This window comes from Lissotriton vulgaris, chromosome 5 (assembly GCF_964263255.1).
Source record: "Lissotriton vulgaris chromosome 5, aLisVul1.2, whole genome shotgun sequence".
NCBI classification, from domain to species: domain Eukaryota; kingdom Metazoa; phylum Chordata; class Amphibia; order Caudata; family Salamandridae; genus Lissotriton; species Lissotriton vulgaris.
In genome coordinates this window covers 690,926,884-690,944,892 of record NC_141693.1, presented here as the reverse complement: position 1 = coordinate 690,944,892, position 18,009 = coordinate 690,926,884, and the positions used below count along the sequence as shown (strand labels likewise).

Sequence of the window (18,009 nt, the reverse complement as noted above, 5' to 3'; positions counted from 1 at the left end):
TATTTTTGCAGAAATTACACATGTGTATGGAAATATCATAGGCTATTCCATATACCCACTGTTTGAGCGTGGTTTCATTTGGTGGTATAACTTCATGCTAAGGCAGGACACGTTAGTTAAGAAGATCTGCGTTTGTGTGTATTTCAGTTGTCTTTGCACTGTTCCCACCCTGCTAGTGGGTTGGTGAACCACAGAGCAGAGAATTTGGTGCTGCAACCACATCAATATTTGGCATACAAAGCATTTTATGTGGCAAAGTTGATTGAATCCCCCTCAATGCCACACGAGTACATGATCAAAATGTGAGTAAAGCATGGCTGTATTTATAATGTCTACAGCTTAGCCACTAACTTAGACTATTTCCATGCTAGAGTATGTATGAGCTGTAGGACCTGTAGTATACTTCCCAATTTGGCTTCAGGGCCGAACAGAGTACTGAGACTGCATTAATAAAAACCACAGATGAATTAAGAACTATCTTGGACAAAGGAGGCTCCGCAGCACTTATTGCTCTTGACCTGTCGGTGGCCTTCGATACGGTCGATCATGTCACCCTTGTTGACCGCTTCAAAATATTGGACATTGCAGAAGTCATTCAGTCATTTTGGAGAAATTTTCATCCAACTCCTTCTCTCTTCCATTTGTGGTCCCCCCTAAACCCTCTGCTCTTCAATGTTTATGCTTACGAATTGGGCTCCCTGATCTTTCGGATTTTCCCTCACGTCTTATGCAGACTATACTCAAATTGTGGTGTCAGCCTCCAATAATAAAGAAGTCACTATCACTCAGTTTCACAATTGTATGAGGACGGTTAGTGACTGGATGAGAAAGCATGGCTTCAAACTAAACTCATAGAAAACTGAGGCATTACTGTTTGATAATAATCCTCAGTTTTGGAACCCAGCATGCTGGCCAGCAGAATTGGGAACTCTCCCAACCCCAGTCCAAAAAGCCAAAAACTTAGGCCTAACCATAGATGACAAACTGAATTTTAATAAGCATATTAGTTCTGTTGTCTCATCGTGCTTTAACACTTTGAGAATCATCAGGAAGATTCTGCCAAAGCTGGATTATTGTAACAGACTTTTTCTTAAGCTCCAAAAACTATACGTGAAGAAACTCCAAAGCGTGCAGAATGCGCCGGCCAGGCTTATTTTTGATCTTCCCAAATTCCATCCGAGTTCAGCCTCCATTAGGGAACTTCATTGGCTTTCAGTGAGTAACCACATTAAATTCATGTCATTATGCATGACCTTTAAAGCCTTGCATGATCTAGGTCACAGCTACCTCAAACAGTCCCTCTCCTGGTAAAAACCTAGGAGACCTACGGTCAAAAACTCCTTGACGGTCCCTCGTCACAGTTTTAAGAGACTCAAATAGGGAGTCAGTTGTTTTTCCTCTGAAGCCCCAGCCCTCTGAGGCAGTCTGCCTATACCTTTTAAAGCAGCTCCCACATTATTGAGTTTCAGGAAAATAATCTAGTTTCCCCCTGCTCTCATCTTACTGATATTACCAACCAGTGCCAAGACACCCTTGGGTTTTCGAGCACTTTAGAAATAACATTACATTACATTACATTACATAACATAACATAACATAACATAACCTGCAGTGCAATTACATTCCAAAACAGACACACATTTACTTTCTGTGCCTACACCCATATCCATGCTATTGCTTTTTCTTCTTAGATGTATACCAATACTTTTCTAGGCTTACCCAAAATATATTCAGCATAGGGACTCATTTTAAAAAGTACTGCTCTCCTTAAATGACAGTCTAATTACATCAACAATCATGCTTCAAATTCCAATATACATATGGTAGATTCCTTGCTAAAGATAGGCCTCCAAAACTAATAAACACTCTTAATAGTCTGCAGTTAAGCAAATCCCACAATCTCTGCTCAAAACTGCTGACTAATATGATCATAGACACCATATTATGCTAAAGAAATATTTCACTTCTTAGCTAGCCATTTTTCACCCCCTAAGTGTGATTTTCTTGTGCATGCTTTATGCACCCTGTGTCTGCGGTGAAAGCCCTTCTTGTCTTGCGTGGAGTGAGGTTTGAGGATTGAGACATTTTAATACAGAATAAGTGTATAGTCATAATAAGGGCTCCGAGTAGCTAAAAGAGTTCAGCTGTGTACATCAATTATGTACTCCGGACATTTTGCAAATGATTTATATTATGCAGTGAGGCCCTCTGTTTTAGATGCTTCATTCCTTGCCCAGTTGCTTTCAAGGTCTTAAATCAGGCACAGCCCATGCTGCTTATCTTCCCAAAGGTGTGGTCTTACCAGCAGGGCCCATCTCCCACTCTGGGAGTGGAACCAACTTCAGGAGGGTCAGGTGCACCAGCCTATTTACTTGTTAATGGGCCATTTGTTATGTGCAAGAGTCATTGCCCTGAAGCCCTGCCTGAGTTTTGTCTCAAGGCAGATGATATTAACTTTCCCAATTGAAAGAAAGAGGAAGGAACACAAACACATGGGCAGTTCATCTTCTCAGTAGGTCTAGTACTGATGTGGGACAGGCTGCAGCTACCTCATGACTGATCTCAAGACTTAAGCAGTAGTCTATCTCATCCTTGCCTATGGCTGTGGTAGCATTAGTAGACTTGAACCACACAAAATATCTCATGGTGAAGCAACATAAGCCCCTTCTCACATACTTCTGTAAATGCCTCATTCCCACTAGTGCTGTGCTTGTGTCACTCCACTTTTGAAGCACTTAACATGAGCACCAGTTGTTACGTACAATTTTCTTTAGGTACGGGGAGATTAAGTGATTTGACCATAGTCACAGGATTTTATGCCAAAGTAAAGAATCCAGTTCCAAGTTTGCAGCTCTAGCATAATGTCACATTCTTCCCACTCTTCCGACTTGAAAACCATCTCACTCATAAGGCAAGTGGTTGAGCACAGCCCGAGCTACTGCAGTATGTTGTAGTTAAACTAGTGTGGTCCAGGAAGGCAAACTATATTTAAATACACAAGAAGGGCACGTTGAAGTGGACACCAACATGAGGTGGTCTATTTTACAGCAGAACTTTGCACCTTAGCTGAAACACTAAGTCCAAACTGTAATACGTGTAGGTGCCAATGCAGTAGGAAGGATTTGGTCTTATATCTACCGCCCCTGTTTTGGCTTTAAAAAAATAGCCACTAAATAGGGTGAACTACGACCCTGTGTCTCTGCACCTACTTCACTGAGCTTGATATATATCAGAGTCTGCATTTTATAATTGAAGGAGGCCAAGGAGCCCCTGATAACTGCTGTTCATACCGTGATCAGTAGTGGCTCCGTCAGGGATTTTTCTTTTCCCTACCCCCTCTGTTAGTGTTGACTCCTCACAGGCCCCCACCCTCCCGCCAGCAATAACAATTAGTGTCATGATGTGGTTCGCTTTGGCTGTATCATATTGCTATATGAAAATTTCACTTTCAATTTCATCCATGCCGCAGAGCAGGCACGCTGCTGTACAACATGTAAAAAAACTCTGACAAAGCAAGTAGCTCTTTTGTAGGTGACACCTGTTGGTTTTGCCAATGCTTGTTATATGACTGTTCTTCACCCATTTCGGGGAATTAAGCTGCTTGACTTTGTAGGGATTTGGGAACAGTTTGTAAACTAAGCAATTCAAAGGATTTAAATATAATTACATCTTATGGCAATATTAGAAAATTAGTGACATTCTTAGAAAATATATTCAAAGAACATGTTTTTTTCTGTTAAAATTAAACGTCCCCATGCTGTGGACATAACATTACTGCAGTTCAGCGTCTAAGAGAATGTACCTGTTTGCACAATGCCACTCTAGCTATTCACTCATCATCTTAAAAACTTATTCCAAAGTGCATATTAATATGTAATCAAATTTGCAAAAATCGATTGGATCATTTTACATTGGTTCACGGTTTAATGCACCATCATTCTTTAATTGCAGATAAGGATCAAACTGCAGTAGTGAAGTCATCTGTGATTCAAACCTGACCCAAACTGCTTTTAGCAATATTTATAAAACCACTAACAATTTTTAAACTCAAGTAGTCGGAATTAAAAAATTTAATGTAAATAAAGTTTAATTTAAGAAATAAGGAAAAAGGTTACTTTGCATAAAAAATATTTTTTAAAACAGGGTTATGTAGTTTTTCCTTCCAAATATCTGTGTTTTCTGCTGCTAACAAGTGTTGCTGGTGAACAAAGTGTGTTTGAATGCAAAGTGTGTTTAAGGCTGCAGTACCGCCTCCTGTCTACAGGGGCAGAGCGAGCAAAAATATAAACACACTTTATGAAACACAGGTCCCCACAAGACAATTTTTTAAAAAGTTGTAAAAATTGGCACAGATGTTCCTGAAGCCATTTTTTATCATTTAAAGGACATTGCCTTGTGGGGACCTGGGTTCAGGTCCCCACAGTGCAATCAAGTCCCCACAGCGTGAGTGTGTTATCACACCCAAGTCCCCACAAGGATAGTAACACAAACCCACACACACACACACAGCCACACACACACAGCCACACACACACAGCCACACACACAGCCACACACACAGCCACACACACAGCCACACACACAGCCACACACACAGCCACACACACAGCCACACACACAGCCACACACACACAGCCACACACACAGCCACACGCCACACACACAGCCACACGCCACACACACAGCCACACGCCACACACACAGCCACACGCCACACACACAGCCACACGCCACACACACAGCCACACGCCACACACACAGCCACACGCCACACACACAGCCACACACACAGCCACACACACACAGCCACACACGCACACCGCCACACACACACAGCCACACACACACAGCCACACACAGCCACACACAGCCACACACAGCCACACACAGCCACACACAGCCACACAGCCACACACACCACACAGCCACACACACAGCCACACAACCACCAAACACACAGCCACACACCACACACAGCCACACACCACACACACAGCCACACACCACACACACAGCCACACACCACACACACACACACACACACAGCCACACACACACACACAGCCACACACCACACACACAGCCACACACCACACAGCCACACACACCACACAGCCACACACACCACACAGCCACACACACCACACAGCCACACACACAGCCACACACACCACACAGCCACACACACCACACAGCCACACACACCACACAGCCACACACACCACACAGCCACACACACCACACAGCCACACACACCACACAGCCACACACACCACACAGCCACACACACCACACACACCACACAGCCACACACACCACACAGCCACACACACCACACAGCCACACACACCACACAGCCACACACACCACACAGCCACACACCACACAGCCACACACCACTCAGCCACACACACCCACACACACAGCCACACACACACAGCCACACACACACAGCCACACACACACAGCCACACACACAGACACCACACACAGCCACACACCACACACAGCCACACACCACACAGCCACACGCCACACACAGCCACACGCCACACACACACACAGCCACACACACAGCCACACACAGCCACACACAGCCACACACACACAGCCACACACACACAGCCACACACACACAGCCACACACACACAGCCACACACACACAGCCACACACACACAGCCACACACACACAGCCACACACACACAGCCACACACACACAGCCACACACACACAGCCACACACACAGCCACACACACACAGCCACACACACACAGCCACACACACACAGCCACACACACACAGCCACACACACACAGCCACACACACACAGCCACACACACACAGCCACACACACACAGCCACACACACACAGCCACACACACACAGCCACACACACACAGCCACACACACACAGCCACACACACAGCCACACACACAGCCACACACACAGCCACACACACAGCCACACACACAGCCACACACACACAGCCACACACACACAGCCACACACACAGCCACACACACAGCCACACGCCACACACACAGCCACACGCACACAGCCACACGCACACCGCCACACACGCACACCGCCACACACACACAGCCACACACACACAGCCACACACACACAGCCCCACACACACCCACACACACAGCCACACACACACACACACAGCCACACACAGCCACACAGCCACACACACAGCCACACACACAGCCACACACAGCCACACACACACACACACACACACCACACACAGCCACACACAGCCACACACACACACACCACACACAGCCACACACAGCCACACACAGCCACACACACAGCCACACACACAGCCACACACACAGCCACACACACAGCCACACGCCACACACACAGCCACACACACAGCCACACAGCCACACACACAGCCACACACACAGCCACACGCCACGCCACACGCCACGCCACACACACAGCCACACGCCACGCCACACGCCACGCCACACGCCACACACAGCCACACGCCACACACACACACCGCCACACACAGCCACACGCCACACACACACCGCCACACACACCGCCACACACACACAGCCACACACACAGCCACACACACAGCCACACAGCCACAGCCACACACACAGCCACACACACACAGCCACACACAGCCACACACACACAGCCACACACACACAGCCACACACAGCCACACACACACAGCCACACACACACACACACACACACACACACACACACACACACACACACAGCCACACACGCACAGCCACACACACACAGCCACACACAGCCACACACACACAGCCACACACACAGCCACACACACAGCCACACACACACAGCCACACACACACAGCCACACACACACAGCCACACACACAGCCACACACACCCAGCCACACACACACAGCCACACACACACAGCCACACACACAGCCACACACACACAGCCACACACACAGCCACACACACAGCCACACACACAGCCACACACGCCACCCACACACAGCCACACACAGCCACACACAGCCACACACACGCCACACACACGCCACCCACAGCCACACACAGCCACCCACAGCCACACACAGCCACCCACAGCCACCCACAGCCACCCACAGCCACCCACAGCCACCCACAGCCACCCACAGCCACCCACAGCCACCCACAGCCACCCACAGCCACACACAGCCACACACAGCCACACACACACAGCCACACACACAGCCACACACACACAGCCACACACACACAGCCACACACACAGCCACACACACAGCCACACACACAGCCACACACACAGCCACACACACAGCCACACACACAGCCACACACACACCGCACACCACACACACACACACAGCCACACACACACACAGCCACACACACACACACAGCCACACACACACACACACACACACAGCCACACACACACACACACACACAGCCACACACACACACACACACACAGCCACACACACACACACAGCCACACACACACACACACACACAGCCACACACACACACAGCCACACACACACACACACACAGCCACACTTTCACCAGGCACAGACACCATCAGTCGTCAGTGCACGCTTTCACTGGGCACAAATACCACCAGCCGTCAGTGCACACTTTCACTGGGCACAAATACCACCAGCTGGCTGTGCATGCTTCCACCAGGCACACACCACCAGACGTCCGTGCACGCTTTCACCAGGCACACACACACCATCAGCAGTGTGTGCACGCTTTTACCAGGCACACACACCACCAGCCGTCAGTGCACGCTTTCACCAGGCACACACACACCATCAGCAGTCTGTGCACGCTTTTACCAGGCACACACCACCAGCCGTCAGTACACGCTTTCACCAGGCACACACACCACCAGCCATCAATGCACGCTTCCACGAGGCACACACAACACCAGCCAGCAGTGTACAATTTCTACAGGCACACACACCACTAGCCATCAGTGTACAATTTCTACAGGCACACACACCACCAGCCATCAGTGCACACTTCAATTGTTAACACATCCACAATTAACTATTGTAGCAATTGCAGTATGGTGCACTTTACTAAATTTATTCATCTAAAGCGCAGCATGCCACCATTGCTAAAAAAAATAAATACACATTTTTTTGGCCTATAATTTATAGACATTTGTTGCAATTGGTGTTGCAATATTTAGCAATGCCAATAGCTCAAACATAATTAATCAAAAAAACACTCGCATAGCTCCCCTGACTTAATCCCTGAACTGGCTGCCTTTTGAAGCCAGAATACATCTGAAAATCGCCTGCATGACACACAAGGCTGTACACCTGAGCTCACCCGGTTACCTCACCCAGAAGCTGACAATCTCTGGCGGCTCTAGAAACACTAGAGGCACAAACAATCTTCTGCTAAAACCTCGCATATTCTGGAAGGAATAAACTTATAAACGCTCCTTCTCAGGAATGGCACCCAGGATCTGGAACTCACTCCCTCCTGAAACCAGAATCATCTCCTCCATCACACTTTTTAAGAAAGAAGTAAAAGCTATCCTTATGGCTAAATACACATGATTTATTAACGTGGATTTTTAAAGTCTCTGCACCGATCTGTATTATCTGTACGATCCCTTCGATTATTCGTATTACTTGTATTATTGACTTACCAGACTGTCTATGCTCACACCTATTTGTACTATTTGCATTATTGATGTACCTGTTTTACTATGCTTCCTCATGTACATACCCCACCCCACTTTTGCCTACAACTACGCTATACCTAATGGCCTGTTATTCACTCTCCTGGTGTTATTCTATGCTTTGTAAAGCGCTCTGATATCTGCAAAGATCTTGTTCGCGCTATATAAACTTTCAAAATAAATAAATAAAATAAATTGCGTTGCAAATGCTAGTTTGAGTCTTGGTATAGAGTAGGCCTGGGTGTGAAATTCTGCTGCATTCATGGAGTTTTCCCCTCTGCCTAGCATGCAAAGTATTTACCTCGCTCGCCACCATTAAATCTTACTCCAGACCACCTCCCGGCGAGATTCCGCTACCACAGAGAAACCTTCATTTGCATTGAGGAAGCTCCGCTTTAGTAGAATATCTGCTTGAGCCGCTGAAAGAAGCGGCGCCCCCTTACTTTGCGCATGGTGCAGTTTCCTGATTTTTCCAGTGTGGGACAAACCCTGCCGCTTACGAAACTTCATGTAGCCCTGCGGAGTTATTTAGTTGCTTCATGTAGTTTCGCATTGTGAAACTTTGCCCTAGCATAATGCAGAGTTCATTGCTCACCCGGTTTAAGAAACTAAAAGAATTATTATTCCTGTTGACATTCCTTTCACCAGACTAAGATCATAGTGCCTCATACAGTAAAGTGCATCTAAGGGAACGTTGCTGGTTTCAAACAATGTTTGAACCAGGTCAACACTTCATTTCTCCTTGAGTTTGGTGTTATGCCGTAGGAAACTTGTGTAGATCAATGAAGTGTAGGCATATGGATCCTTGGACTTTGTGTGGCAGTGAAAGATAATTGCGATTGTCTATTTGCCCGGCTGATATTGCAGTCCCACCTTGCTCCGGGAAGCCGCATCTCTTAAACTAAATGTTTGTCCGTTTACGAGACTCCAACTAACGCTGAGAGTTCATTTAGTTTTATATGTATTTTTATTTTTTAACCTTTCCATCTGTGTTCGATATCTAGGTTTAAAAAAAAAAAGAATTTTATCTGTATATATCCACATTTTCCAAGAAGGATACGAAGCTGCAGCCTGTGTTTTTCAACACTTAGAGGAAATGAACCCTTGTAGTCCGCTGAATTAAGAGGCATGGAGACTTGATGTCTCTCATGCAAAGTTTCGCCATTCTGAAGACTAGCACTGCGCCCTTTAGAGAGAAAAAGTATTGCTACCTCCACATTCGATAATCTAAATTGATATTCTTTCCCTTTGCTACAAGTACTCAAATAGCCTATCAAAACCTTCACTTGGGCTTAAAATGTTGCATGAACTAAGACGCTGGCTTAGCTCTAAAAGGTATGCTTTCACACCCACAGGTGTCATGAGTGAGCGTAGTTCAATGCACCAAGGTTTGAATGTGAAAAAACAGGTTGTTGCTGCCCCACACAACCCCACTCGATAGTTGAAGCATTGTCTGTGTTATGAGGTTACTAGTAGTTCCTAAACAGGGATGCTGTGGTAATTTACAGAGCCCAATTTCGTTCTTTACAATATCACACAAGAACCGCACTTAAAAAAAGACACTAAGTAAAAAAGTGTTTATTTCAACAGTCTGATCCTGTTGCTTAGCACATCTAAAATAACCACCCATAATATCATTAAAACAGCACAAATGCACGGTGCAAATTAGAATAAAATTACCATCTTCACCATAGTTAAAAGGTCCTCTACCACCATAATGTCCTAAAACCTACTTCTATGAGCTATATTAGGAGAGCATGGAACAGTGTAACTCGCATATAGTTTTTAGGGAGAATTATCGTGCTGCATACCCGTTTAGAGCAAAATTTTGTAGTTATCAGTAGTCCGGAGCATGTGTTCCCTTGAGAGGAAAACACACCTCAACAGTAGCTTCTCTCCTTAAAGAAATGGCTCCGTATCCGCTCTCAGTGCAGAACTGGACGCATCAGCATCACAGAAGTCTGAAGATCTTCTGGCCGCATCTTGTGACCTAATCTAGGCCAAAGTATCTTTGCTGTCAAGTGTTCAATTGGCAGTCCTTTTATACTGTATCTTATCTGAGCTGGAAATTTGACCTAATCCAAGCAATATCTGACAACATGTGCGCATCAATATGCGAGTCTTTAGACACATTTTTTTAAACAAATTAGGGAAAAACCTGTCCATGTAGAAGTTATTGCCTGCTCATTAGGTGTCTTATCGATGACATTGTCTGAATGACTCAACTCTTTGACAGGGTCTTGGAAAGATAAGGACAGACCACATCTGCTTCAAAGGAAGACCTGTCTATGATTAGACAAAAATAGAGAAAATGGAGTCTTAGCCTGCTCAAGTTTGAGCTTGGCCTCAGGGACTTTGTCAGAGAAGTGTGAAACATTTTTTTATGTGAAGGACTCCTTTGCATGAGTCTAGTCTCCTTAAAAATTGCTGGTGTACCGATGGACAGCATATCAGGGTAGCCCCTACTAGAGTCCGCCCGTGATGGGGATATTATGCGCGATGGACCCCACTGAAGGTTCTTCCGTAAAAGTATGACTATTCTCACCCACAGTATGCAGTATGCTTTATCGTCTGGTTTTCACCCTGGTCATGGGGTCTTCTGGGACCATAATGGGCTCCAATGAATTTGTTTTGTGGTGGTTTTTTTTCTTTTCTAAAACTGTCAATTTCTGACTGGATGTGTTGTGGTACGTATATACCTATTCTGGGATGACTACAAGGACTTCTATTTGTATCCTTGTGGGCCGGGTGAAGATTAAAAACTAGCTTTAATCCTGAACATATTTTTAGCCTAGATCGACCTTAAGTATCAATGGGCGTATTTAGTGGGGCATCACAATAGCCTTTCATCATTACCTTTTGTCAGTATATGGTTGCTGCATGAAAACTGTTTTAGCAGACATTCATTAAAAAAGTTAGTTTACACACACACACACACACACATACATTTGTTCAGGGGCTCCATAAGTTGTTAGTTTTAGCCTGAACATTGAGTATACACACAGAGCACAACAGCATACCCTCAACCGCATGAGCTATCATTAGATTTAAGCCTGTAAACTGCAGTTGAATGTGTCTGTAGCATTGTGTAATATCAAGATACCTATAGTTTGAAATAGCTTCTAATTTATATTCTCATTCTTGTAGGAAATGCATTGGAGAAGGCTGGCGGGAAGGAATTCCTGGAGGCTGTAAAGGAGCTACGCAAGTCCCATGGGTCCCTTGAAGTGTCAGAAGGTAAGTTGAAGGGTGTGTGATATGCAAACACTTTAAGCCCGATTGGTCCATTGCTACTGTGACTTAGTACCCTCTCTGCCAAACCCTCAGTCTGCCTGCCTGATTTACAAGCAGGCGGGTCTTCAGTATCTTGCTGACAAGCCTACTATGGCTCTGTTGCTGAGATAGTGTTCCCACGGCCTGACCTAGCACAGGCCATTGAAGTCTTAGTGATTTGCTCAGCGGATTTTAGAATAAGTGGTTGAAAGGCCTGTTTTCACTGTATGTCACTCCTGGGTAAAACCTGGCAGTAAGGGACTGTAAAAACGTTTTAAATGCTGTCTACACCATGGGGAATGACTCCATAGTGTGGGGGCCTATTGGGTTTTGATTTATCATCAACAAATTCCCGCTTTGGAAGTTATTTTTGAAAATCCAAAAACGTTAAAGGTTTGAACATTTGCCAATTTGATGGTACCGTCCGGCACACTTTGACCGGAACCTCAGTTCAGGTGGTTCCTGCCAACATCTGGAGATGTCCGCAGGGCTGGCAGACCCCTCTAAATGTGGGGTACAAGTTCTCTGTTAAAGCGACTGAGTCACCCTGACAGGATACAAACTTCACTCTAATCTAAATACGTCCCTAATAATGCAAACTGAAAAAATGGCGAACAATGGTATCAAATAAAAGGTTTAAGGATTACAAAAAAACGCCGATTTCAGCAAATGTCAAATTGTTTTATTTTTTTTCTGTCTTCCCTTTTAAAACAGAGAGTAAATGTAGCTTTTCATTCATTTTTCATTTTAATGATTTTGTTATATTCTCTTTGCAAATTTTGTAAAGGTTTTAATTAACCATATACAATAAAATATTTACTTACTAAATACGTCCCTTTGATCAGCTGATCCTGTATGAATGTTAAATTTGTTTTCTTTCTGCATATCACATTTTCAATTTGATTCATCCTTGAAGTATTGCATGACAAATGTGCCCACCCTCACAACAAGCAGGTAGCCTCTGAAACCAGCTTGTTCCAAGCTTCATCTCTAAGACCCTTTTCTTCATGCAGGTAAATTGTCTAAGACAATAACTGCTGTTACAGTTAAGTAACTTATTTTCTTCAGTATTGGATCTTTCATAGATTTACATGCTTGAATCAGAAAAGCAGTTACTGTATTTTATAGTATTAGCGGCTGGAGTATGTGTGTATGTGTATATATATGTGTTCGAGGCATGTGGGCTGCTGAATTCATATCTGTGCATAGATCGCCGCCTAGTGTTGGGTCCGGATGATCGCACATTGTTGTCCTGGAAGAGTCTTCGAAGAATCACGAGATAGGTGGCTCCTCCCCTGGACTACAGTGCGCATGGGCATCGACTCCATCTTCAGATTGTTTTTTCCGCCATTGGGTTCGGATGTATATTGGTTCACTCTGTCGGAATTGATATAAAACTTTCTTAAAGCCAAAAGGCTTTTAGCTTTTCGTCGGTATAGTCTTGTGTTCGGTGCCCGATTCTTCCAGCACAGTTCGAGCCGGATTCCAGAAAGCCACGTGCTTTCGTCACTGAAGGCCCAGTCGATGCCAGGGACCTTATCGACGGACCATCATGGACCGGAGTCCATTCAAGAGATGTCCCGTGTGCAACTCAAAATATCCCCACATCGACGTCCACCCGGTGTGCAACAAGTGTCTCTTGCCGGATCATGATGAAGCCAGTTGCATGGCTTGTTCCCGTTTTCGATCCAAGAAGACTCTTTTGCATCGTCGCGCTGCGCGCCAGGAGGCCCAGCAGATGCACCGGCGCCGGTGAACATACTCGATGGCGGGGATGAAGGAGCTGACCGGGAAGTTTGTGAGAACCTGTCGAATCCCGCGTCGGAGGTTGACTACAACTACGACGCGGATGTTGAAATGCTCGACGTGGAAGAAGTAGTCATCGTCGACTAGGTAGGAGACGACGACTGGGCCTTTAGGGTCATGGAAGATAGCTCAGGCGAAGAGCTAACTCAAACTGACATTGGGGCCGAAACGCTTCAAAAGGCTCAGGTCGAGGGATCGCCACTAGGCCTTACCCAAGATCTTCCAGTGGGTTCTACGGCCCCGCCTTCGGGCTTGGCTACGGACATTGCTATTGAGCCGCACCATGCGAAAACTAAACCGAAAGTGAAGACACCGGTCTCGACGCAAGTGAAAGCACTGGTGCCCCCCTCGAAACCAAAGGTGCATATTGCTTTGGTCGGTTCAAAGCCCTCGGACCGGTCGGCACCGACAAAGCAAAAAGGCGTTATCAACCCGAAGAAACAGCTCAAGGGCGTAGAGACGAAGTCTGCCACGCCGAAGACAAAGGTCAAGGCAGTCGAGCCGAACAAATCTGCGCCGAAGACAGTCGACACCGACAAAGAGCTCAGTGATCCAAAGGTTCTCGAGACTCCGCGTCGACAAGACAAGGCCAAGAGCGCACCGATCCACGAGTCAACGTCTGGTGGTGCCCTGAAAGATTCCGTCGAGTCGACGCAGCTGTCCGCCGCTTTCTCCAAGCAAGTGGCGGACTCCCTAAAGCGCATCAAGGACAAGGCCTCAAGTGTCTGGTCAAAAGATCCTCCACCTTCGAAGCCTGTCGATAAACCGCAGAAGGCGTCGACGCCCATTCATTTCACGTTGCCGTCGAAAGTGGCGCCGAAGGCTTTCGCCCCTAGAATGGCCACCAACGTGCCTGAGAAGGTGTCCTCGGTGCCGAAGTCGACGACAGCGGTCCCGTCCTTAAAGCATCGACAATCTTCGTTGGAAGAACAACAAGAACAATTTATCGATGCCGAAATGGGCAGACTTTCCCTTCACAAGCGGAAAATTGCCCCGGAACAGCCAATGGAGTTCTACAAAATTCCACTGAAGAAGAAAAAGGATTCCACTTCGACCCCTGTTCTTGAGGAACCGGTTTCTCCACATGGCCATGATGTCTCACCCACTTATTCAGATGTGGACACCGGGGAAGGTGATGAGGATGAATTCAGCTATCCTGTCTACACTGAGCCAGATGATACCAATGAACCCTGGGCAGCTGCTGCTGACCCAGGTGATCCTCACTCTAACTCGGATGTATGCGGTTAAAACGTAGCCTACAGAGGATTCAGCTGCATTTAATGCCCTTATTGAACGGCGGCAAAGAACCATGACGTCCAGCTCCATGCTGACCCCATTGAAGTGGATTTTCTTTTTGACACCTTTTCAGTCTGAGAGGACTGTCAAGACTCTGCCTATGTTGAAGGGTGTCTTGAAGCATGCTGGGGAGATCTTTAAAGAGCCTACGAGAGCCAGGGTGATGAACCCAAGAATTTTTAAAAAGTATAAACCGGCACCTAGTGACTCTACTTACATCAAGGGACAGTTGCCTTTGGACTCTCTTGTTTCTAATGCCCGGAAGAGGGCTAATTCACAAACAACGGGTGATGCTCCTCCCCCAGATAAAGAATCTAAGGTGTTTGAGGCATCAGGGAAAAGGGTGGCAGCTCAAGCGGCCAATCTCTGGCGCATTTCTAATACACAAGCACTTCTAGCCAGGTATGACAGGGCACACTACGACACTCTGGAGACCCTGTTACAGCACCTGCCAGATGAATACAAAGAGGCAGCTGAGATGCTCATCCAAGAGGGGAAGCTTATATCCAATGCTTCTATTAAATGTGCACTGGACCCGGCAGACACCGCGGCCAGAGCTATTAACACTAGTGTCATGCTGCAACGCCATGCCTGGCTCAGAATCTCAGGATTCAAGCCGGAGATATAGACCACCATTCTCAATCAAACAGTAAACCCTGATCATCTCTTTGGCCCTGAGGTGAACACCACCTTGGAGAAAATCAAGAAGGACACTGACACTGCTAAGTCCATGGGGGCTCTGCAGTCCCAGCAGTTCAGGGGTGGTTCTTTTCGTCGCTCAAGTACTCTAGGTGTTTCCAGAGGCCAGCTCTCCCAAACTACACAGTACTATAAAGGCGGCACGCAGACCACATACACCAAACAGAGTCGAGGTGGATATCGTGGCAACAGCGCCAAAGGCAGAGGTCGTGGAAACAACAACTCCAGATCCTCCGCCACTAACAAACAGTGACGCCATTCCTCAAAAAATCTATCTGTTAGCTGAACACCTACCAGGAGTTCAAAATCAGATAGCAGACATCTTGAGCAGAGAGTCAGAACAAATACACGAATGGAAACTGCACGACCAAATACTGCAGCCATTCTTCCAAAGATAGGGACAACCAGAGATAGATCTATTTGCCACTCAGAACGCAAAATGCCAAAACTTCGCATCCAGGTACCCACAACCTGTCGCAGGACAATGCGTTATGGATTAATTGGTCCAACAAATTTGCATACGCTTTTCCCCCTCTCCCACTAATTCCATTAGTGGTTCGAAAACTGCAACAACATTCAATGACAATGCTACTAGTAGCACCCACGTGGGCACGACAGCCGTGGTTCACCACGCTACTGCAACTCTCACAGGTGCCAAATCTAAAGTTAAAAATATTACCCATGCACCTTACACAGAACCATGGAGAAATAATGCACCCAGATCCCAAACAATTGAACCTAGCGATCTGGCTCCTGAGGTCATAGAATTTGGATACTTAAATTTACCTCCAAACTGTATGGTAATCATTAAGCAAGCAAGACGTCCTACCACCAGAGCATTAGAGTACATCTTGCAGCTATAGCAGCGTACCTACAAAACCGGCAACATCTATCCCTGTTTAAAGTGCAAGCAATAAAAGCTTTCATGGAAGGCCTCAAAAGAGTCATTCCACCAAGGCTACCGCCTTCCCCGGTCTGGAATCTCAACATAGTACTCACCAGACTAATGGGACCGCCTTTCGAACCTATGCATAGGTGTGAAATACAATTCCTTACATGGAAGGTTGCCTTTCTTATAGCCATTACTTCACTCAGAAGAGTAAGTGAATTGCAAGCATTTACAATACAAGAACCATTTCTGCAGTTACACCGAAATAAAGTGGTTCTTAGAACAAACCCAAAATTCTTGCCTAAAGTAATTTCAGCGTTCCACATCAATCAACCAGTGGAACAACCAGTCTTCTTTCCAAAACCACAGACGGTAGCAGAAAGGGCCCTACATACATTAGATGTAAGAAGGGCAATATTGTACTACATAGAAAGAACACAAACTTTCAGAAAAACCAAACAACTATTTGTAGCGTTTTCTCCAACACATAAGGGCAATCCTATCTCTAAAGCAGGCATTGCCAGGTGGATTGTAAAATGTATGCAAATATGTTACATAAAAGCAAAGAGGACATTAACTGTTCCTCCTAGAGCTCACTCTACACGTAAACTAGGGGCATCTATGGCATTCTTAGGACACATTCCTCTAGATGACATGTGCAAAGCAGCAACCTGGGTTAAACCGCATACCTTAACAAAACACTACTGTGTAGATGTGCAGGCGACACAAAAGGCTAGAGTGGGCCAAGCTGTACTAAAAACTTTATTTCAGACTGTTGCAACAGACACTGGTGACCACCGCTAGGGAGGTAACTGCTGTATAGTCTATTCATAAATGTACCATCTGCAGCCCATATGCCTCGAACGGAATATGCTACTTACCAATATGCATCTGTTCTTGGCATAGAGGGCTGCAGAGTGGTACATGACCTCCCAGCCTCCCCGGAAACCTGTGTCTGTTCTAACACCATCTTATTTAGATACACTTAAATGGGCATTTCTATCTGTATTCTATCATACTACTCCATCTAACCCTACTATGGCAAAACAATCAAAGGATGGAGCTGATGCCCATGCGCACTAGCAACCAAAGGAGGAGTCATCAGTGTTGTGACGACAAAAACTTCTCCAAGAGAAAAACAAGTGCAATCATCCGAGCCCAACACCAGATGGCGATCTATTCATAAATGTACCACTCTGCAGCCCTCCATGCCAAGAACAGATGCATACTGGTAAGTAGCATATTCCTTCTGTTTCACGGGCGCTGAGATACCCGGGACATTATTGCTGTTGAAAAAGGCCATTTATTATTGCTCAAAGAAAGGCGCCAGCACGCATC

At 46.1% G+C, this 18,009-nt stretch overlaps 1 protein-coding gene across 1 annotated transcript in view; it reads left to right on the top strand.

Annotated features, from left to right (window-relative positions):
• MACROH2A2 (macroH2A.2 histone) overlaps positions 1-18,009 on the top strand; it is a 140,633-nt gene that overhangs the window by 88,820 nt on the left and 33,804 nt on the right. The window contains exon 7 of the mRNA XM_086922127.1: positions 11,856-11,945. Within this exon, the coding sequence (XP_086778253.1) occupies positions 11,856-11,945 (90 nt within the window). The remainder of the gene's footprint in view (positions 1-11,855; positions 11,946-18,009) is intronic.